Here is a 22,277-nt window from a genome sequence, read left to right on the forward strand (position 1 = left end):
AAATATTCCCAAATGCTCAAGGGTGGATTTTACCTTTCCTAAAGATTTCCAAAATATTCAAGGGTGGATTTTACCTTCCCTAAATATTCATGGAGGGATTTTACTTTTCCTAAATATTCCCAAATGCTCAAGGGTGGATTTTACCTTCCCTAAATATTCCCAGAATATTCAAAGGTGGATTTTGCCTTTCCCAAATATTCCCAAATCTTCAAGGGTGGATTTTACCTTCCCTAAATATTCCCAAATGTTCATGGGTGAATTTTACCTTTCATAAATATTCCTAAATGTTCAAGGGTGGATTTTACCTTCCCTAAATATTCCCAGATTGCTCCAGGTTGGATTTCACCAAAGTCAGAGTTGATTTTTTGTGGCTGTTTAAAGGATTTGAGTGGCTGCTAATTATAGTGAGCCCCCAGCATCCCAAAACAACCCTGGATTCCAGAGCAGCTCCTCAAGCTTTTGGATGACCCAATGGTCTCTGGTTGGGTCATCGCCTACTTTTGCTCATTTTCCAGAATCCTGCTCTGAATTTGGCTGCAATATAAATATCCGGGGTGGAATGTTAAACACAGCTCGTGGCCAGTAAACAGCCACGGCCGGGGTCTCACTGAGCAGGGATGGCAAAGGCAGAGTGGAAAATCCTGTTTATCCATCCTGGAGCGTTCTGAGCCTTCCACTAAAAATATCCCAGCAAAAATAGCTGGGAAGGGGTGGTTCAGGTGGTGGCAGCTCCCAAAAATGGGGTTTCAAACTGGGAACGGGGAGGGACTGGGCGGTTTTGTTTTCTATGAGAGTCGTGGCTGCCCAAGGGGTTAAAACATCCCAGGTTCTGCTTGGAAGGAATGGAATCCTGATGGATTCCACGTTCCAGGATCTGGGAAAATTGGGAAAAACTGCCCACTGAGGAGCACCCACCATGCAGTGCCACAGCTCCAAATTTCTTTCTCCTCTCCAACTGAGAGCTTTGATTCCTGATTCTTGGATTGGGGATGAAATGGAGCCATCCCAGAGCTGGACATTGCTCTGCTCCAGGGCTTTCCCAGATGCCTTGTGTCCCTTCATGCTCACCACAAACTGATGCCTTGATAATCTGAGCTAGGACAGAGTTCCAGAATAAAGCAGGGATTCATTCACAGCATCTCCTCCGTGGCTGCACCTTGGGCAGCACCAGAGCCCAGCCAGGGCTGCACCCAAGATGAACCAAAACGGCCCCAAAATGCACGAGCGCTGCCGGGGTCTGTCCCTGGGATCAGCTCTGCTCCATTTGCACCTTGCAGTTCATTGTCCCATTGCAGCTTTAGCCCAGGCAGTCCCACCCTGCTTGTTTTTCTCTCTCCAGCCCACGGGGTTTGTGCTCCTGGGCTGAGATTTGGGGCATTTGTCCTTGGTGCCCAGCTGGAGCAGGAATTGTTTTGTCTCCCTGCTCTGTGCACACAGCTCACCATCCCACAATGTGAACCCAGCCCCACACACTAAAGCAGCACAGAATGGGAAAAATCTAAAATCTAAACCCTGAGGAATAATTTGGGATTGGTGGCATGGCCAGACCAGGGTGCTCTAAGGTATTACAGCATCCTTACAGTGTGGGCGCTGCTGGTGAGAGAGAGACGGTGAATCTTGTTTCTTGATCAGAAGGCTTGATTTATTAATATATGATATAATACATTATAGTTATACTAAAAAGAATATAGAGAGAGGTTTGCAGAGCTGCTAGCTAAGCTAAGAAGAGATAGAAAAGAACCCACCACAAAGTTGTGGCCAAGGACTCAGTCCCCTGGCTTGAACTGGTGATTGGCTCTTAATTATAAACATAGAAAATGAGCCAATCAAGGTGAATCCTGTTGCATTCCACAGCAGCTGATAATAATTGTTTACCTTCTCTTCGGGGGCCTCTGGCCTCCCGAAGACGCAGAAATCTGAAAGAAAGGATTTCTGTGAAGAAATGTCTGCGACACTAAGGATTCTCCTGATCATGGTGGGCTGATCCTGCTGGGATCAGGTCCCAATCCTGCTGGGATTTTTATGTGTTCTTGCTGCTCCAACACCTCATTTCCTTGAGTTTCTCCAAGAGAAAATGCAGGATCAGGCTGTGTGTCCACCTGCTCAGGCTGTGTGTGTCCACCCTGGGGACATTTTCAGCTCCTGGGGACAACATTCCTGCATGGCCACGCTTTGGCAAACCCTGGCACAAGGGAGATGCCAGGTGTCACTTCAACAACCTGGCATTTCTATCCCTAAAAATTTCCATCGGCCTGGAACTGCATGCTGGAATTTTGGAATTTGAATGTTTGTTTTCTTCAGAGTTCATCCTTTGTTAGTCTCAAATTTAGTGGATGATGCTTTGGGGCTGAAATAACAAACTGGCATGGCAATACCCCAGAGAGGGGTTTTATTTGGTGCCAGCTTTTCCAGGAATAAATTCCAGGAATGTCACAGGGATGAGGCTGCCCAGGACTCAAGGAAAACAGCTCAGTGGGAATGAAACCCCAGCCTGAAAATGAGAGGAGAGCTGAGGGCTGGGTGATTCCCTGTCACTCCAGCTCTTCCCAGCTCCCTGATTTGATACCAGGACAGAAATCACCGAGGGATTTTGCTCCTGGAAGTGAAAATCTCCATGGGAATGCAGGCCAGGAAGGCTGTGGGTGCCCCCTGGCAGGAGAGCAGGAAGAACTGGTCTGGTTCCATGGCTGGTGTCCATGGCCCGGCCTGGCCGCGTTCCTGAGGCTCCCGAAGGACGGGGAGCAGGGGGAAGGAGCACTGGGAGATCTCCTGGATTGAGGGATGTGTCCCAAGCTGGAATGGCAGCACAGGGTTTATAGGGAAATCCATCAAGCTGGGCTGTTGCTCCTTCCTTTTCCCATATATTGGCTTTTATCCGAGCGTTCCCAAGCTGCTCAGCCTTGTTCAGGATGGGTTTGCACCCAATGGGCTCCAGTAAATTTAAGATATTCCCTCTTCCATGGCATAAGTGGAGCAGGGTCAGGTGAGGGACGTGCAGGTATCAGAGCACACCTGGAGCCAGGCTGGGGTCCCAGGGATGTGATCCTGGGAAAGGTTCTGGGACCTGTCCTGGGGCACATCCCAGCCTGGCTGCCTGCAGCCTCCTCCAGGTTTGTGGCCTTGGGATGGGTTTATGGATTTAAGGTCATCATCTCCATCCCTTGGATGGGTTTATGGTGATCATCTCCGTCCGCTGGGATGCATTTATGGGGATTGTGTCCATCCTGTGGGATGGATTTGTGGTGCTCATCTCCATCCCCTTGGGATGGATTTTTGGTGTTTATCTTCATCCCTTGGATGGGTTCATGGTGATCATCTCCATCCCTTGGGATGGATTTATGGGGATTGTGTCCACCCCTTGGGATGGATTTTTGGTGTTCATCTCCATCCCTTGGATGGGTTTATGGATTTATGGTCATCATCTCCAGCCCTTGGATGGGTCCAGCCCTTGGATGGGTGATCATCCCTTGGGATGGATTTTTGGTGTTTATCTTCATCACTTGGATGGATTTATGGTGCTCATGTCCATCACTTGGGTTTGGTTTATGGTGCTTATGTCCATCCCTTGGGATGGGTTTATGGTCATCATCTCCATCCCTTAGGATGGATTTTTGGTGTTTATCTGCATCACTTGGGATGGGTTTATGGTGCTCATCTCCATCCCTTGGGATGGATTTTTGGTGTTTATCTGCATCACTAGGGATGGATTTATGGTTCTCATGTCCATCCCTTGGGAGGGGTTTATGGTCATCATCTCCACCACTTAGGATGGATTTATGGTGATCGTCACTCAAGATGGGTTTATGGTGCTCATGTCTATTACCTGGGATGGATTTGTGGTTCTCATCTCCATCCCTTGGGATGGGTTTATGGTGCTCATGTCCATCCCTTGGATGGGTTTATGGTGGCCGTGTCCATCCCTTGGGTTGGGTTTATGGGGATCGTGTCCATCCCTTGGGATGGATTGTTGGTGTTTATCTCCATCACTTGGATGGATTTATGGTTCTTATGTCCATCCCTTGGGAGGGGTTTATGGTGGTCATCACCCAAGATAGGCTCATGTCTATCACCTGGGATGGATTTGTGGTTCTCATCTCCATCCCTTGGGATGGGTTTGTGGTGTTTATCTCCATCCCTTGGGATGGATTTATGGTGCTCATGTCCATCACTTGGGTGGGTTTATGGTGATTATCTCCATCCCTCAGGATAGGTTTATGGTGCTCATCTTCATCCCTTGGGATGGATTTTAGGTGCTCATCTCCATCCCTCAGGATGGATTTATGGTGCTCACCTCCATCCCTTAGGATGGATTTAGGGTGCTCATCTGTGTCCCTTGGGATGGATTTATGGTGCTCATGTCCATCCCTCAGGATGGATTTCTGATCATGTCCATCCCTTGGGTGGGTTTATGGTGCTCACCTGCAGCACTCAGGATGGATTTGCCCCATTGCTGTTGATTTTGTACAGACCCAGCTGCCCCACAGAATCCATCCCACCCCAGAGTGGCCAGCTGGGAGCTGCTCCTCTCAGGGCCTTGGTGGCTGCCAGGCCTTTCTCCACAGGCAGGGCATGTCCCAGGACACAGATCCCTCTGCTGGCCCAGAGCCAGCCCTGGAGCTCTGTCCCATCAGGCCAGGAATGTCACCTCACCGTCACCTCACCTGGCCTTGCATCACCACGAGTTCCTCACCTGCCCAGGTGTCACCGCAGAGTCAGGGATCACCCGTGGCCGCACCACGTGGCCCTGCCCTGGGGACAGTGTGACACCCGCGTCACCAAATGTCCCCAAACACCTCAGATGTCCCCAGGAGGAGCTCTGGGACACAGGACACACTGGGAGCGTGTCGGTGTCACCTCAGTGTGACTCTGCCTCACCTCCCCTCACTCCTGTTCATCCCCTGTTTGCCTTTTCCCATCTCCCCGCAGAGAAATGAGCTCCTGAATCTTCAGGCTGAGTTTAACAAGGCTTGGAACTTGGATTTTATCCTGAATCTTTAGGTCGAGTTTAACAAGGCTCGGAACTTGGATTTTATCCTGAATCTTTAGGTCGAGTTTAACAAGGCTCAGACCTTGGATTTTATCCTGAATCTTTAGGTCGAGTTTAACAAGGCTCAGACCTTGGATTTTATCCTGAATCTTTAGGTCGAGTTTAACAAGGCTCAGACCTTGGATTTTATCCTGAATCTTTAGGTCGAGTTTAACAAGGCTCAGACCTTGGATTTTATCCTGAATCTTTAGGTCAAGTTTAACAAGGCTCAGACCTTGGATTTTAGGAGAAATTGGTTTGATACTCTCTATAAAAAAACCAGTTCAAGGCAGGGTTTGTGTGCTCCTCCCCAGAGTCAGCGTCACTTTGGTGTTAAAAATAGCAGATTTCGGTAATCCAGGAAAGCATTTTTGTGTCTGGAAGAGTCACAGTCTGTCCCTTCAGCAAGGGGAGACTCGGTGTATCCTCAATTTCTGGGAATCCTCAGTGTGCTGGCCTTGCATGGCAGAGGTTAAGTGGCTGCAGATTTGCTGAGAGAAGCAAACAAAGCCAAAAATCAAAAATCCAGGGGAGGGGACAGCAGGATTTTCCTTTTTCTCCTCCTCCTTGACTCTGATAAACGCTGTTTGCTGGAACCCACCCCAAATTTCTCCCCTTGAAGCAGCACAGGTAGGCAGCCAAACCAACTCAAGTTTATTTTTACCAGCACAAGAAAGCTTTTATTTCTTCAGCAGTGCCAGGAATAAAAGGAGTTGAACAAACAAACAGAAAATCCAAAGGCTGAGCAGCTCCAGCCGGGCCTGCCGAGACAGGCTCCCCTGGGAGAGCAGGGGGAGAGGCTCAGCCCAGCCCACAGCGCTGCCAGCACGGCTTTAAAGCTCAGAGCAGACTTTAAAGCACAGGTCTAGACAAGAATTAATATTTTTTTAAACATTTTGCAGCAGCAAAGGTTTTATATACTCCAGCGTTGGCAAGGAGAGCTGCTGTTAACAGGAGGTTGTCCCGCCATGCTGCAAGTGCCAGGAAAAAACACTAAAAATGGGGAAAAAAGCAAATATAGGCTTGGCTCTGTGGGATGGGACAGACTCTGCCCTCCTTGCAGCAGAGCCTCTTGGAGGTCCCGTTTTTCGCAGAATCCCAGGATGGGTGAGCTTGGAAAGGACCCCAGTGGGTCACGGGTCCCACTCCCTGCCCCAGCAGGGCCATCCCAGGGCACAGGGCAGTGTCTGGGAATGTCCCCAGGGAGGGAATTCCAGCCCCACTCTGGGCTCCCGTGCCCACGGATCCCCATGGATGGGCTCTGTGCCCATGGATGGGCTCTGTGCCCACGGATCCCCATGGATGGGCTCTGTGCCCATGTATCCCATGGATGGGCTCTGCGCCCATGGATGGGCTCCTGTGCCCATGGATGCCCATGGATGGGCTCTGTGCCCATGGATGGGCTCTGTGCCCACGGATCCCCATGGATGGGCTCTGTGCCCACGGATCCCCATGGTTGGCTCTGTGCCCATGGATCCCCATGGATGGGCTCTGTGCCCACGGATCCCCATGGATGGGCTCTGTGCCCACGGATCCCCATGGTTGGCTCTGTGCCCATGGATCCCATGGATGGGCTCTGTGCCCATGGATCCCCAGGGATGGGCTCTGTGCCCATGGATGGGCTCTGTGCCTATGGATGGGCTCTGTGCCCACGGATCCCCATGGATGGGCTCTGTGCCCACGGATCCCCATGGATGGGCTCTGTGCCCATGGATCCCCATGGATGGGCTCTGTGCCCACGGATCCCCATGGATGGGCTCTGTGCCCATGGATCCCATGGATGGGCTCTGTGCCCATGGATGGGCTCCTGTGCCCATGGATCCCATGGATGGGCTCTGTGCCCATGGATCCCCATGGATGGGCTCTGTGCCCATGGTTGGCTCTGTGCCCATGGATCCCATGGATGGGCTCTGTGCCCATGGATCCCATGGATGGGCTCTGTGCCCATGGATCCCCAGGGATGGCTTCCTCAGCCGTGTCCCCCTGCCCTGAGCAGCCCCAGCTCCCTCAGCCTCCCCCGGGCACGGAGATGCTGCAGGCCCTGAACCATGCTGACATCCCTCCTGTGGCCCTGCCCCAGTTCCCTCCTGTCCTGAGGAGCCCACAGCTGCACACAGCACTCAGAGGAAGGAGCAGGAGCATTTTTTGGGAGAATTTTTTGGGAGAGTTCTGGAAGGATTTGGGGCTCCGGGAGGGTCCGCAGTGCCCGGGCAATGAAGGGGCGTGGTTTATCATACAGGGGGGCGTGGTTTGTGCGCTGGCCCCGCCCCCTGCGGTGAGGTCGCGGGTGCGGCGCTCGGCGGGCGCAGAGCGGGATGAGCGCGGGTTGAGGGAGGGTTGGGGGTCCCGCCGCCATGGTGGCGCACGACGAGCTCGGCGGGCTGCTGCCCATCAAAAGGACTATCCGGGTCATCGACGCGCAGAACCAGCACTTCAGGGAGCAGGAGGTGAGCGGAACAGGGGGAAAAATGGGGTTTAGTTGAGGGGAGAGTGGGGAGGGGGATCCCCCTCAGCTTCCCGCTCTCCGCGGCTGAGGGGCGGAGGCGAGCCGGCCAGAGCGGGGGGTAGCCAGTGGTTTAAAAAACTCTTTCTCTATACATATATGTTTAAGTTCATCTCTGTGTGTAGGTATATTTTATGTGTGTGTGTGTGTGTACATATATATATATATGTGTATATATATATATATATATGTGCGATATATTTAAGTTCATAGCCCCTAAAGAGTGGGGTCAGGCAGCCACACCCGATGTAGGCGCCTCACCCAGCCATTTATAAACTGTATATATGTTTAAGTCCATGTACATATCTTTTTTATATGCATTTTATATACATGTATATACGTTACAGATAGATCTGTATTTAAGATCGTAGCCCCAAAGAGTGAGCCAAAACCAATCTCGGTGCCTCACCTGACCCCGCTCCCCCCCAGGTGGTTTTTCATTAAAAATTCGCCTGTTCTCATTTAAAAATCGCCCGTTTCCATTCTAAAATCGCTTGTCTCTCAGCGCTCTTTCCACTGACAGGATTTTTCCTAATTAGGTGCTTATTTGCTGCTTAAACCTTAGAGAAGCCCCCGGTGGGGTTGGTCGGCTTTGAGGGCCGGTGTGTTCGCTGGCAGTATTGTTATTTTTATCGCGTGTTGTTATGCAGATGCAATAATTGCGCTCCTCGGAGGTGTTCCCGAGCCTCCTGCTGCGACAGGAGCAAAAGTTCAGCAGCCAGGTAGGGCCCGGCAGCCTTGGGCTGGGTTTATTGCTCAGATTAGTGGCGAGATGAGCTGGAAAAGTTAAAAAAAAAAAAAATAGGCGTCTCCAGACATGGCTGGGGTTTGAGGGCTCAGCGCCGAGTCACCAACCTCAGCAAATGCCGGCTTTGCAACAGCCAAACTTGGGCAATCCCATTGTGCAAAAGGGAAACCAGATGTTGGGGGAGAAATAACAGAAACCAGAGCTCTGGGAGGGGAGTAAATCGCCTCGAATTCTGAATTCTGGAGTGAGCCGACACTTCTGTCTGAGCTGGTTTGGTCGGGAGTATGGGGGCTGTTGGATTTGGGAAAGCTCTGATTGTTCATCTTGAGGCTCTGCGTGTGACTCTCCCATGGCGGTGCTCAGGTGGTTGGTGATTTCTGGCAGGAATTACTCAGGCCGCTGACTAAAATCCCTTCTTTTGCTGAATTGGCTCGGGAGGAAGAGTTTCTGTCACGCGTGGTTTTGCCATTGCTCACCGTGTTGTGTGGAGCTGTGTGCGGCACGTAGGAATCGCACTCGAGCAAGGGATCCTCGTAAAAACCACTAATTATTACCCAGCACAGGGGAAAGGTTGTGGGCGTGCTGCTGAAGAAAAAAAACCTTGCTCAAAAGTAATGCCTGGTTCTCTTTCCAGCAAGGTGCAATCTTTTCAGGAGTTAACCTGCACTTAGGAGCACTTGAAGGAATTTCAGGGGTGTGAAATCTCGCCTGGCACAAAATTACCTTTAGTGGCTGCTCTCGTGATGTGTTAATTCAGTTTTAATAAAGAGTTCTCTGGGAAAATAATATTTCCTGATGGAGCTGTTGACCCCGCTGGGGTTTGAATTATTCGCGAGTGCTGTAACACCCCTGGATTGTTACAGAAACCTCCCAGACTTTATTGTAATCCGGCTCCTGTAAGGAAGGCGGCGTGGAGACAGGAGAGTCATTGTTTGCGAGTACAGAGCTAAAAAAAACCCTCCCGAGCCCGAGTTATCCGCAGCACGAACCGCCCGAGTCTCGGCTTACACCGGCCGGCCGGGGAGCCTGACCCGGCTCCAGCGCAGCTCAGCCAGGGGGAGTTGCCAGGCTCTGATTTTCCTCCTCCTGCTCTGGATCAAACGATCTTCGGGAGGAGAACAACAACCAGATGGGTTTTTGGCAGCCGGGCCGTGTCTGAGGAGCGCTCAGACACAAAGTGGGAATTTTTATTTTTTTTTAAGAGAGGAAAGATGGCGATTGCTGAGCCGAGCTCAGGAATTCCTGCTGCCAGCCCTCGGGCACGGGCACGTGTCACAGATGTGCGGGGACGGCATTCCCGCACGGCCCCGGGCTCCCGGCCCTGTCACTGGATCTCAGCAGCGCTGACCCCTCTCCAGTGACCTGCTGGAGCCTCGAGGATTCTTACTTTTCATTTGCAGTGTCACATTTTGCTTTTCCAGGCTATTTTTATCCCTGGCCTCGCCGGAGCCGTGGGTGGCTTTGTGTCTGCATCTTCCCTGATTCACTCCTGCACTTTGTTAAGCTTCTCTAGGCCCACGTCCCTTTATTTATCCTCCTCTCTGATAGATGAATTTCTAGAAGTAAACACCTCCCTTCTCTTCCACTCAGAAACATCTGTAACACGTTAACCTTCCTTGTTGTCTTTGAGTCTGGCCTGACTATCCAACCTTTCCCTGTCTGTCTGTGTCTGGAGTCAGTGGAGGAGTTCCTGGTGTCCCACTTGGAGTTCCTGGTGTCCCACTTAAACCCAGCTGAGGATCCCATGACCGAGGACACTTTTACAGCTTTTCTCCATGTTTATGGTGCCCTCCTAACTCTGACATTCCCCAAACGTTTATAGCACAGCTTTGTGCCGTGCCAAGAGCTCTTTTCTTCCTGCACGGCTCATAAATTGTTTCTTTTCATGTTCCCCCCCTGCAAGTTTGAAGGCTGAGCTCAGGGTGAGCTCACCTCCTCCTCCTCCTCCTCCTCCTCCTCCTCCTCCTGCATTGCCCAACGCCGCGTGTGGGCAGGGCCGCTGCTGGGCTCGGGTTGCTGAAATCAGATCTTACACACACACGTAGCTTTTGTGCTCCTTCATGACTGGAATCCAGCTCTGGGTGTTCCTATTCCCCTTTTTATTATTTTTTTTTTTTAGTTTTGTTTTCAACATTTGTCACTTCTGAGCGAAGGGTTTGGCCCCCGAGCTGGGCTGGGAATGGAAACAGCGCAGAGCTTTTGAAAGAGTACAAATCCAGCAATAATTAACCAATTTTAACTGAGATGAACCCAAACCAGGCTGCTCTGCTTCGCTGTCCTGGTGAGAGCTTGGTGCTGAGCGTCTCCTGAGGATGAGTCAGTCCAGCCCTGTGCCAGCTGTTGGCAGCACCAGGACAATCCTGCAGCCCTTTCCAGCCTAAACTCGGAGCCCATCTCTGCCCACTCCCCCTGTGCACACCTTTCCTGCCCAGCCCTCCCCACACAACGTTTTTGATGTCAAACACGTCGAGTTGCCAACAGAACGTTCAAAGCTGAGGCAGCAGGAGCTTTCCAGGGGCGTTTCCTCTTTCTTGGCAGCGTTTGGGTCGGGACAGACTTGAGCTGCGGGCAGGGATTAGCGGTGGGGAAAAGCAGAAGCTCCAGCTTTCAAATCTAAACAACGTGTAAGAAAAATCGCAGTCGTTGCAGGGGTGGGGGAGAGCAGCAGGAGGAGGAAACTGTGCAAAGTGAAGGATTTCAGCTTTATCTGTGTGCCTGTCCCTCGCAGGAATGTTCTGCTTGTGGTTGTTTGCTGCTTGTTCAAGGAGCTGCCCAGGGCCCCCACTGCTGCCCTGCTCTCCAAAATAAAATGGAAAAACACATTCTTGCTCCAGAGGAAAAGATGAGAAAATGGAGAAGCACATCCCAGCTCCATCTTTAGCTGCCACAGAGTGTCAGAAAACACTTTAATCTATTTCTGTTCAAAGCATAACAGTCCCTGTTGGAGCCCTATTTTGAATTCTCGCTGATGTTCTCTCACCTCTTTTAACACTGGGCAAAAACCTCTGCAGTTTAATTGCAGCCTTAAAGTTCAGACAAATATTTATAGCCTTGAAAGATGAATGGCTGCTTCCAAACACTCTCCTTGCTGTGTTTGCCACTCCTTAAGTGGGTTTATGCTTTTGGAAGCTGCCTGAGAAATTTCCGAGGGAGGCACAGCCAGGACAATTTGTTCTCGGCTTGCTTTGCAGGAGCCAAGCACGAAACGGGTCCGGCCTTTAGCACGAGTCACCTCCCTGGCCAACCTGATCTCCCCCGTCAGAAATGGGGCAGTTCGACGCTTTGGGCAGACAATCCAGGTAAAAACAGGACAAAACTTGGTGATTTATTGGTGGGATGGGGTGGAACAGGCGTTTGGGGCATTTCCTGGAGCTCTGTGTGAGCTTTAGCACGAGTCACCTCCCTGGCCAGCCTGATGTCCCCTGTCAGAAATGGGCAGTTTGACACTTTTAGTGCAGTTAGGAGGATGCTTAGGGTCAATGATAGGACCAGTGTGAATAGGATTACATTTATTACTCTTCTCTGGGCTTGAACCAGATTCTAAGGATTGGAAGTCGATTGTAATTAATATACTAGAAGAGTAAGATCCTCATCAGCAGATGGAAATGTAGAGGAATAATCATAGGACATCTACGAAGTGTCAGTATCAGGCAGCTGCTTCAAATCCAAAGTGGTGGTTTGATGTGAGGTGGTACTCAATTTGGTGTACAATCCATGTCCAATCCAGGTAAAAACACAGCAAAACTTGGAGGTTTGAGCAAGGGATTGCTTGGATGAGGTGGAACAGGGGTTTGGGAAATCTCTTGGAGCCCTGTGTGAGCTTTAGCACGAGTCACCTCCCTGGCCAACCTGATGTCCCCTGTCAGAAATGGGGCAGTTCCATGCTTTGGGCAGACAATCCAGGTAAAAACAGGGCAAAACTTGGAGATTTGGGCAAGGATTGATGGGACGGGGTGGAACAGGCTTGGAGCTCTGTGTGAGCTTTCTTGGGGCTGGAAGGTGCTCCCTCAGGAGAGCTCAGGTATAAAGAGCTGTACAAACAGGTTCAACAGTAAATACAATCGAGTGCTGCAGATAAAGAGCTGATAAAGTGCCCCCACGTGTGCTGCACCGTGATGGGAGCTGGCCCTGCTGCCCAGCACTGGCACTGCAGCCGTGCCAGGAGCTCTGCTCTCACCTGCAGATAACAGCACTGCTGGCATAGGAGCCTTGCAGAGCACAGGGCAAAGTTCAAGTGGCTTCTCATTAACCTCTTCAGAGCAAGAGTTATGATCTTTGTTTATTTACTTCCTCATACCTGGGAAACAGAGCCAAGCTTTGCTTTCCCTTCTTCCTCACAGGGAGAGGGGCATGGAAAGCCTTGCCAAGCTCTGGGCTTCCTCAGCAGCTTGATTAAAGCTTTCCTTTATCTGAGGAAAAGTGTCTGGGTGTGTTTTCCTGCCCTGGATAACCCAGGGGGATGAAGGATTGGGAATGGATAATCTAATACTCCTGCAATGTTGGCTCTCCACATTGTTTTTAATATTTTTCATTATTTTTTCAATCCCTGCAGTCGTTCACCCTCCGCAGCGACAGCAAATCCCCTGGCTGTGCCCAGAAGTCATGCAGCAGGTCTGCTGCTCCCACTCCCCCCAAGAGAAGGAACAGTGTCCTTTGGTCTGAGATGTTGGATGTGAACACGAAGGAATCCCTGAGCACCAAGGAAATCAAACGCCAGGAGGTGAAACCTCATGGAAACACCCGTGGAAAACGGGATTGGGAACAGCAGCCGAGGCCTTCGGTCCCTTCCCTTGCTGGGAAAGGAGGAACAGCCTTGGGGGGGGCTGCATCTTCTGTGCACCTAAAGCTGAGATTTATGTCTCTGTCAGCCATGGGAAAAGGAGGATTCCACTCTGAATTCACCTCCCCAGTGTGACCCTTTGGACATGCCAAACTTTCCACGGCATTCCTGAAATCGCAGCCCCGGCCCCGCTGGCTGCTCTGCAGCTGCCCCAGCCTCAGGTTCCTCACAGAGCCAGCTGTCTTTCTGCTAAAGCTCCTGACACTGCTTGGGAGCCAGGCAGCAAGGCCTTGGCTTCCCTTTTCCTGGAGCTCTTGGACAAATCTTGTGGAGCCGTCGGAAGCCGCCTGGGCTTTGACCGCTGCGGTTTCAGGGGTTTTGTGTCTGCAGCCCTGCCTGGCTAAAGGCACTGATTTAAAAGGCTCTGGTGTTTAATTTGGCTCGTGCAGGGGCCAGCAGGGCTTTCACACACTTGGAAGCAAAGCTGCTTTCTCAGGGCTGGGACTGCAGATTTACTCAGGGTTGTCATGCCCAGGTGCCCCCCGAGGGAGTGGGGTGGCCAAGGGCCCATTCAGGGCAGGCTGTTCATCATGGGAGCTGAAAGGCTCTTTCTGAGAAAACTGGCATTCAGAATAACTCTGGGTGCTTTATCCTCCCTCCCAGGCCATCTATGAAATGTCCAGGGGAGAGCAGGACCTGATTGAAGACCTGAAGCTGGCCAGAAAGGTGAGTGGGGTTTTTCCTGCAGTCAGTGACGACATTCCAGGGAATAGTGAGGGATTTTTCCACCTGCAGACGTGACGTGGGAGCTTTATCAGCCCAGAACCCCCAGTCTGAAAGCTGACGTGAGCATTGGGCCAGCACTGGTGTGATTGCAGCAAACCCAGCCATAAAAGGATTGTGCAGAGCTGCCTGGGGACTCCCTCTCCCAGCTGGGAATATCCACACAGGAAAATGCTTTTCATTTAATTCCTCCATACTTCACACTTAGTGAATATTCTAGCATCAAATCAGTGTTATCTTTCTGTTGCCTTCACTTCTTTCACCTGATAAATCAATTTAAACCATCAGCTTTGAGGCACATTTAAATCTGTTTAAATCATCAGCTTTGAGGCACATTTGAATATATTTCATTTGACAGGCCTACCACGACCCCATGCTGAAACTCTCCATCATGTCTGAGGAGGAGCTCACCCACATTTTTGGGGACTTGGATTCCTACATTCCTCTGCATGAAGGTAAGAGCAGCTGGGTGCTTTGTGCTCGCTAGGGTTGAACCTCTCTGCTTTCTCCTGTTACTCATTAGGGCATTGGTGCAATTCCTCTTCCCCTGTTTCCATTCCAGACTTACTGGCAAGCTTGGGAGAAGCAACAAAACCAGATGGAACCGTGGAGCAGATTGGGCCTATCCTTGTGAAGTGGGTGAGTTCAGAACTTGGAATCAACATCAACAGGCTAAAACTGAGCTTGGGGAACATTTAAAGGCAGAAGCTGCAGAGCTCTGGGGCTTCAGTGGCCCTCAGTGCAGACTGGAAGGGAAATCCTGGCAGTGCTGAAAACAGTGGGATTGTGATGGCTGAAATTGGACCTGAATTCACCCTGATCTAGGGTTGAAATGTCTGTGTCTCCTGGACTCTTTGTCCCAGTGATTCCACACGTGTTATCCCTGCTGATTGCAAACATTGGGAGCTTCATGGGCTCCAAGTGCTCATCCAAACTCTGGGAGCTTCATGGGCTCTGTGTGCTCATCCTCCTCACAGGATCCAAACGTTGGGAGCTTCATGGGCTCTGTCTGTGTGCTCATCCAGACATTTGGAGCTTCATGGGCTCCATGTGCTCATCCTCCTCACAGGATCCAAACATTGGGAGCTTCATGGGGTCTGTGTGTGTGCTCATCCAAACATTGGGAGCTTCATGGGCTCCCTGTGCTCATCCAAACATTGGGAGCTTCATGGGCTCTGTGTGCTCATCCAAACATTGGGAGCTTCATGGGCTCTGTGTGCTCATCCAAACTCTGGGAGCTTCATGGGCTCTGTGTGCTCATCCAAACTCTGGGAGCTTCATGGGATCTGTGTGTGTGCTCATCCAAACATTGGGAGCTTCATGGGCTCTGTCTGTGTGCTCATCCAAACATTGGGAGCTTCATGGGCTCCATGTGCTCATCCTCCTCACAGGATCCAAAATCTGGGAGCTTCATGGGCTCCATGTGCTCATCCAAACATTGGGAGCTTCATGGGATCTGTGTGTGTGCTCATCCAAACATTGGGAGCTTCATGGGCTCCCTGTGCTCATCCAGACATTGGGAGCTTCATGGGCTCTGTGTCCTCATCCTCCTCACAAGACCCTCCCTTATCTTTTTATTGGAAAAAATTCCCCAGTGAGTGCTGTAGAAGTCCCTGAGTTTGCCATGTGAGTGACATCTGCTTTTCCCACAGGGAATCTGACTCCTAAATCTCCTCTGTTCCCTGCAGCTACCCCGACTGCACGCCTACAAAGGCTACTGCAGCAACCAGCTGGCAGCCAAAGCGCTGCTGGACCAGAAGAAGCAGGACAGGAGGGTGCAGGATTTCCTGCAGCGCTGCCTCGAGTCTCCCTTCAGCCGCAAGCTGGACCTGTGGAGCTTCCTGGACATCCCTCGGAGCCGCCTGGTCAAATACCCCCTGCTCCTCAAGGAGATCCTGAGGCACACCCCCAAGGAGCACCCCGACATCCACATCCTGGAGGAGGCTGTGAGTGATCCTGCTTTGCTTGTTCTGACCCAGGCGTGGGATGGGGGAGCTCCACAAATCTTCCTTAAACCTCAGCAGTTCCCAGGGGGGGTTTCAAATCCATGACAGGGAAAGTGAGGGATCTATCCACGTGGATTGCATCCTTGGGAGTTGTGAAGGAGACAAGCAGAGGTCACACAGGGAAGCACTTAATCCCTCTTAATCATTTGTTTGGGTGTTTAGATATCCATAATCCAAGGAGTCCTCTCTGACATCAACCTGAAAAAGGGCGAGTCTGAGTGCCAGTACTACATTGACAAGCTGGAGTACCTGGATGAGAAGCAGAAGGATCCAAGGATTGAAGGCAGCAAAGCTTTGCTGTGCCACGGGGAGCTGAAGAACAAAAATGGACACGTGAGTCCCTCCTTTTTTACTAATTAATTCTGAAACCTGGTTTAAACTCAGAGCAGGACTGGGAGCCTTCCATCCTTGGGGGTAGTTTGGATATTGGATAAAAGAGCAGAGGAAAATCTCATAATTGTCAGCCTCATTTAGGCTGTAAGGGAAAGTTTCCTGCTGACAGCTCCACAATTGCCTTTGGGAAGCTGGAAAATCATTAGCACAGAGTGCCCACAGAAAGTGCTCTCCATCCATCCAGAGGGATTTCCTGCCACTGTTTACTCCCAGTAATGCTCTGACATTCCCCATTAGGAGCCCTGGCTCTTCCAAACAAAAGGGTTCCTATGAAGCCTGTTTGCTTTGGGCTGGGCTGCCTGGAGTTTATCTCCCACCCACTGCACTCTGGGCTTTGCTGCCTTTTGTCCTGATTTCAACCTCAAATCTTCTCAAGTTTTCTCTGTTGATTGGGGGTTTTGTTTGTTTAATTGGCTGTTTCACTCGTGCATTCCATGGACACAGGAAAGATATTACTCCTAATCATCCTATCCTGGGAATCATCATTCATTCCCTTTCTAGGGATCAATAAAATAATAAAGCCGATGATGTAATCCTGGTGTGTGCCAGACCTTGCCATTGTCACCGGAGACTCTGAAAGTTATTGTGGGTGAAACTGCAGATAAGGTGGCCTTGAATCCCACAGGATGTGTGACCTCATGGAGCACAGAGTGAATACTGGGATGTTTTCTCTTCCAGAAGCTCTACGTCTTCCTCTTCCAAGAAATCCTGGTACTGACGCGGCCGGTGACCCGCAACGAGCGCCAGGCGTTCCAGGTGTACCGGCAGCCCATCCCTGTGCAGGAGCTGCTCCTCGAGGACCTCCAGGATGGAGATGTCAAAATGGGGGGCTCCTTCCGAGGGGCTTTTGGCAATTCTGATAAAGGTATGGATCTCTAGGAGCATAGGGGGTAGGATGGTTGGGATGGATGGAGACGAGAGATCTCTGCAGCCAGGCCGTGGAATTTGGGGTTTATTGCACAGGGCCTGGGTGCAGGGCCCTGCTGGGATTTGGGGTTTATTGCACAGGGCCTGGGTGCAGGGCCCTGCTGGGATTTGGGGTTTATTGCACAGGGCCTGGGTGCAGGGCCCTGCTGGCATTTGGGGTTTATTGCCAAGGGCCGGGGTGCAGGGCCCTGCTGGAGCTGCAGCCACTGCTCAGAGCAGGCCCGAGAGAAGAGAGGGGTAGAGAGGATGAGAGGGTGAGAGAGCAGAAACGTAAGAGAGCGAGGTTCCCATTACAATACCATAAATCTCCTTCTGTGTTGAATATTCTGGTTCTCACTAACCAGTCTAGTACAATACACAAATCCTATAGCATTTCCGCACAGCCTATAAGAATCACTACATCACCACACTGTGTTACCTTTGAAACCCTAAAAACTCCTCTTTGGGCCCTTCTGCCAAGCTGTAGGGTCTGCTCTGACCCTTGGGCCTGCCTGCAAACAGAGAGTGTTGTTCCATCACAAGGGGATCACCTTCAGCCGGCCACACCATTGTTTTCCAGTTGTTCAGTAACTGAGGGATCTCAAAGCTTGCTTTCATTTCAATCTCACTCATAGTTTCCATATTCTCAAAACCTTTTGCCAGACAATCATATTTATAAGGCTTTCCTGTTTCATCTTCCCCAACACGGATCCAGTCAGCCATGAATTCACAGCTGGGGCTTGGATTAGAAGACATCTTTGTCTCCCTGCTGGATTTTTGGGACTGGGGGGGTTTTGTTGGGATTTCAAACCTACCAATGGAATCTCTAAATGCCAGCTCAGACCTGATGAGCTTTTCCCTTTATCCCCAGCCAAAAACATCTTCCGAGTGCGTTTCCAGGAGCCCGGCCCGGGCCAGTCGCACACGCTGCAGGCCAACGACGTGTTCCACAAGCAGCAGTGGCTGAGCTGCATCCGCGCCGCCATCGCCCCCTTCCGCAGGAGCGCTCCCGGCCCCGAGCTCGCCGAGCTGCCCGAGCTGAGCGAGGAGTGCGAGGAGAACAATCCCAGCGGTCCCTGCGTGCCCCACGCGCCGGCCCGGCAGCGCCAGGGAACGGGAACGTCCCACGCGGAGCTGGAGCAGAGCGCGGCCGAGCGCGCGGCCCTGCCGGACTCGGGGGAAGCCAAGGGGCTCAAATCCCACAGGAGCTCGTCGGGACACCGGAAATCCAGGGAGAAGCAGCTCAGCGGGAAGCGGAAAGAAACGCTGGTGTAGCGTAAGGAGGCACGGGAGCCCGGTGAAAGGCACCTGGGGCTGGGAAAACTGTTAATTTATAAATAATTCCGTGTACATTTTGTACCGGGAGCGCTTGGGAGCGCTCTGCGGATCAGAGCCTGGTTTGTGTTGGAATGGCAGCTACTGGTGTGCGGTTACTGTTGAGTTGGGGGCTGTTTTTACACTCTGAACCCATGAGGGGTGTCCAAAACCCTCATGGCATTCTGAAGAGCAAATTTGGGCTCCTGGAATTTTCCCACAGCCATGGTAGAGGATGGAAATTAAAGTGGAATTTTGGGGGTAGAGGATGGAAAATAAAGTGGAATTTTGGGCAGCACTGGGGGTTTTGATCAACACTGCAAAAGTCCCTTAAAGGACTCAACACCTGAAGTCACTCTGGTGTGTGGTTATGGTAATTCCTGCAAATTTGCATGTTCCAAAAGGAAAATCCTACAAAAACAGACCCCAATTCAACAGGTTCTCAATTCACCTACTGGAATCTTTGATCTTTGTGTGTCCTTTGTACATTCCTCTGTCTCACTCTTGTATCCTGCCAACTATTTAAATTTTTTTATTAGTTTTGTTTCAAGTTTGGGGGTTGGGATTTTGGGGTGGTTGGGGTTTTTTTGTTTCCTTTGATTGTTTTTTTTTATTTTTGTATTTTTGTTGCTCAGACTTGGCATTTCCTTTCCAGTACTTGATCCTTCGTGCTCCGAGGGGTGATGTCCCAACTGTCCCAGAGCAATCCACGGGCTGGGGGGAGACACTACTGAAAGAGAACTGCTTTACTCTAGGGTGTAGGAAGGTTGTAGGCACGTTGTACAAGGGTTTGGGGAGCAGTGAGTAGAGGGGTAGCAGGGAGTGAAGGTAGATTCCGTGTTTTTGTTGCCTTTTGGAAATGAAACACTTCCCACAGGGAAGCAGGACTTGGAGGCAACCAAGGGGTTCATGCATGTGGTAGAAAGGTAGAGGAGAGGAAGAGTTGGAGCTGTGAGGAGGAGGAGGAGGAGTGGTTGTAAATACTCAGGGTGGCAGCACTGCCATCTTCTAGCACTCCAAAGATGCAGGGAAAATCCAGGGAGAGACCCAGCTTGGGAATGGCACTGCAGAGTCATGGGAAGCGAGGTGGTGACAGCTCTGAGCACAGCAAAATCCAGGATGGGCACTGGGATCCTGCAGTCCCTGTGACCCAAAATCCAGGACTGGGATCCTGCAGTCCTTGTCACCTGAAATCCAGGATTGGGATCCTCCAATCCCTGTCAGCTGAGATCCAGGACTGGGGACTGGGATCCTGCAGTCCCTGTGACCCAAAATCCAGGATTGGGATCCTGCAATCCCTGTCACCTGGGATCCAGAATTGGGGAGCCATATCCCAAAATCCAGGACTGGGGAGTGGGATTCTGCAGTCCCTGTCACCTGAAATCAGGACTGGGGAGCCATATCCCAAAATCCAGGCTTGGGGAGCGGTGACTCCGCATCCCAGGATTGTCACTGCCTGTCCATGTCCGGCTGGGAGCTCTGGGAATGGGCAGAGGGTGTACATAGACACAGTGTGTGGTTCTCTGTAAATGTTGTACAGTTTCCAGTGCCAAGTTCCATTAAATTCCTGACAGCCTCTCCTGCCTCACCGAGTCCTGCTGGGAGGGAGGGCTGTGTCCGTGCTCGGGAGCTGCCTCTGGGTAAGGATGGATCTCTCCAAGCTGAGGCACCAGGAGGAACCCCTGTCCCCTGCCATGATTGTTCCATGTCCAGGCAGGACAAGCTGGAATTTCACAGCTCCAGAGTTCATGGACTGTGCTCAGTTCCCAGGAAAGGGGAGCAGTGGGATTCCACCCCCATTAGCAGCAGGGTCCTCATTTAGTAAATGTGAAATCCTTGGGAGGGGGATCCTGCTGGGCTGATCCCAAGGAAGCTTCCAGGGAGTTGCTGTACCAGGATAAACCCATCCAGTTTTCCCAAAAACCTCCAGCCTGAACTTGCATGGGGTGTCCAGGCTTGGCTGCAGCTCCAGGAGAGCAATCCCAGCTCCAGGCTGGCCCTGTCCCCTGGGAGGGAAGGAGCAGCTCCCTAAATCCAGTTTTAGGGACAGGATTTGCACATTTATAGATGGGACGGCATGGGATCCATGGCATGGGAGATGATGGACACCAGGATCTCTCCCAGGGTGAGTGATCCCGGCCCCAGGCTGGTCTCGTCCCCTGGGAGGGAAGGAGCAGCTCGGTTTTAGGGACAGGATTTGCACATTTACAGATGGGTTCCATGGCATGGGAGATGATGGACACCAGGATCTCTCCCAGCATCAGTGATCCCGGCCCCAGGCTGGCCCCGCTCCCCCGGGAGGGAAGGAGCAGCTGGGTTTGCTGGGTTTTAGGGACAGGATTCCCAGCTGAGCCCTGACCTCTGGGGCTGATTTATCCAGAGGGGATTCAGCCCCTCCCGAGCAGGGAGAAGCTGGGATGATGGCTCTGCCTGCAGAAAAGCATCAGTGAGCTCTGGAGTGGGGAGAGGAAATCCCAGGCCTGTCTGCCGGGCTGGGTCTGTGTCTCCTCACCCTGCAGCCGACAGCAAATCAGCCAGAACTCCTTCACTCCCTTTGGAAGCAATTCCCTTTAAATAATTCCCCACAACTCCTGCCGGTTCCCCTCCCTGCCCCGTCCCTCCTACAGGAATGTGCAGCCGGCTCAGCCCTCCCTCCTCCAGACTAAACAATCCCCGCTCCCCTGGATTCCAACCATGGAATCCCACGGGGTCCCGGCTCTCCGTGCCTCTGCTGAGCCAGGACCCCGATCCCATGGGTGTGGAGCCCCGGGATGCCGCGGGATGAAGTTCCCGAGGGCGGAGGGGAGCCCGCGGTGCCATCCCGGTGCCAGGAAGGGGCTGGGCCGGGTCCGTGCCCGGGGCTGTGGCGCCTCCGCCCTGGGTAAGCAGCTCCGGGATCCGGCTCTGCCCTCGCGCCCCGCCCGGCTCCGCAGCGCTGCCACGAGCCCGGGGTGCCCGGGTGGGACCTTCCCGGAGCCGGGCGGAGTCATCTCCGGGAATTCCCAATCCCGGCCTCTTCTCCATGGGGACATCGGGGATCAGGGTCCCTTCACTCCAGCTTTGGGAGCTGCCCTTGGCTTTGGGAACTCCATGGAAGCAAACTCTAAAACAAACCACAAAATCCCAAATTTTACTTCAACAGCCCCAAGACCCTCACAGCCATCCTGGGATCAACCCCGAGCCCACCCTCTCCCAAATCCCATTTTCCACACTAAACCTCGGCGTTGTTTCTGCCGGGATTTGTGCAGATCCCTCCCCCTCCCCACAGCCTGGGATCGGTCTGGGCCCGTGCAGGGCCAGGAGGGCCCCACGGAGCTTTCTCTGCCGGAGCCCTTTCCCTCCCCGCCTCCCAACTTTCTCTTTTTCCATGGATTCATCCCCCTGCCGCCCCCCGCCGTGTCTGCAGCTGCAGACCCAGACACATCTGTGCACATCTGGGCTGGCGCTGGCAGCCGAGCGCCGCGGGAGGATCCAGCTGGAAGCTTTGCACCTCCTGCACTGCAGGAATTTCCCCCCGTTCCCTGCATGGGGCCCCTCAAATCCAGACACCGAGCCTGGAAAGCTCCGTGTGAGGCTTTGGGGGGCCCCTCCTCCATCACAGCTCCAACTTTCCAGCTCCAGGTGGAGCCATCCCGGGAAATTCAGCCGCCAAACCCGGCGGCGGCGGCGGCTGCGCGCTCCCCATCCCACCGCGGTGGTCTCCCCTTCCCTGCCCGACCCCACAGCCCACCCCGATGCTGTAACTGGGCCATAAATCCTGGGATTTTGTGGGGCGGCAGGAGGTTTTATTGGGATCGTTATCCTGATAAATGAGGTGC

The 22,277-nt window shown here is 52.2% G+C and overlaps 1 protein-coding gene across 1 annotated transcript; it reads left to right on the top strand.

The window, feature by feature from the left end:
* The first annotated feature begins 7,343 nt into the window (after positions 1-7,343).
* On the top strand, positions 7,344-20,024 carry LOC131557488 (neuroepithelial cell-transforming gene 1 protein-like). The gene is made up of 10 exons (XM_058804755.1): positions 7,344-7,473; positions 11,469-11,576; positions 12,830-12,997; positions 13,721-13,783; positions 14,199-14,295; positions 14,403-14,479; positions 15,529-15,786; positions 16,009-16,179; positions 16,918-17,104; positions 18,017-20,024. The coding sequence occupies exons 1-10, from the start codon at positions 7,381-7,383 to the stop codon at positions 18,418-18,420; spliced, it is 1,626 nt and encodes a 541-aa protein (XP_058660738.1). The 5' UTR covers positions 7,344-7,380; the 3' UTR covers positions 18,421-20,024.
* The last annotated feature ends 2,253 nt before the right edge of the window (positions 20,025-22,277 follow it).

The sequence above is a fragment of the Ammospiza caudacuta genome, chromosome 5 (genome assembly GCF_027887145.1).
Source record: "Ammospiza caudacuta isolate bAmmCau1 chromosome 5, bAmmCau1.pri, whole genome shotgun sequence".
NCBI classification, from domain to species: Eukaryota; Metazoa; Chordata; class Aves; order Passeriformes; family Passerellidae; genus Ammospiza; species Ammospiza caudacuta.

Coding starts and splice junctions, on each gene's coding strand:
- LOC131557488 (XM_058804755.1), top strand. CDS start 7,381: ATGGTGGCGCACGACGAGCTCGGCGGGCTGCTGCCCATCAAAAGGACT. Junction 7,474..11,468: donor AGCACTTCAGGGAGCAGGAG/GTGAGCGGAACA, acceptor CTTGCTTTGCAG/GAGCCAAGCACGAAACGGGT. Junction 12,998..13,720: donor AGGAAATCAAACGCCAGGAG/GTGAAACCTCAT, acceptor CCTCCCTCCCAG/GCCATCTATGAAATGTCCAG.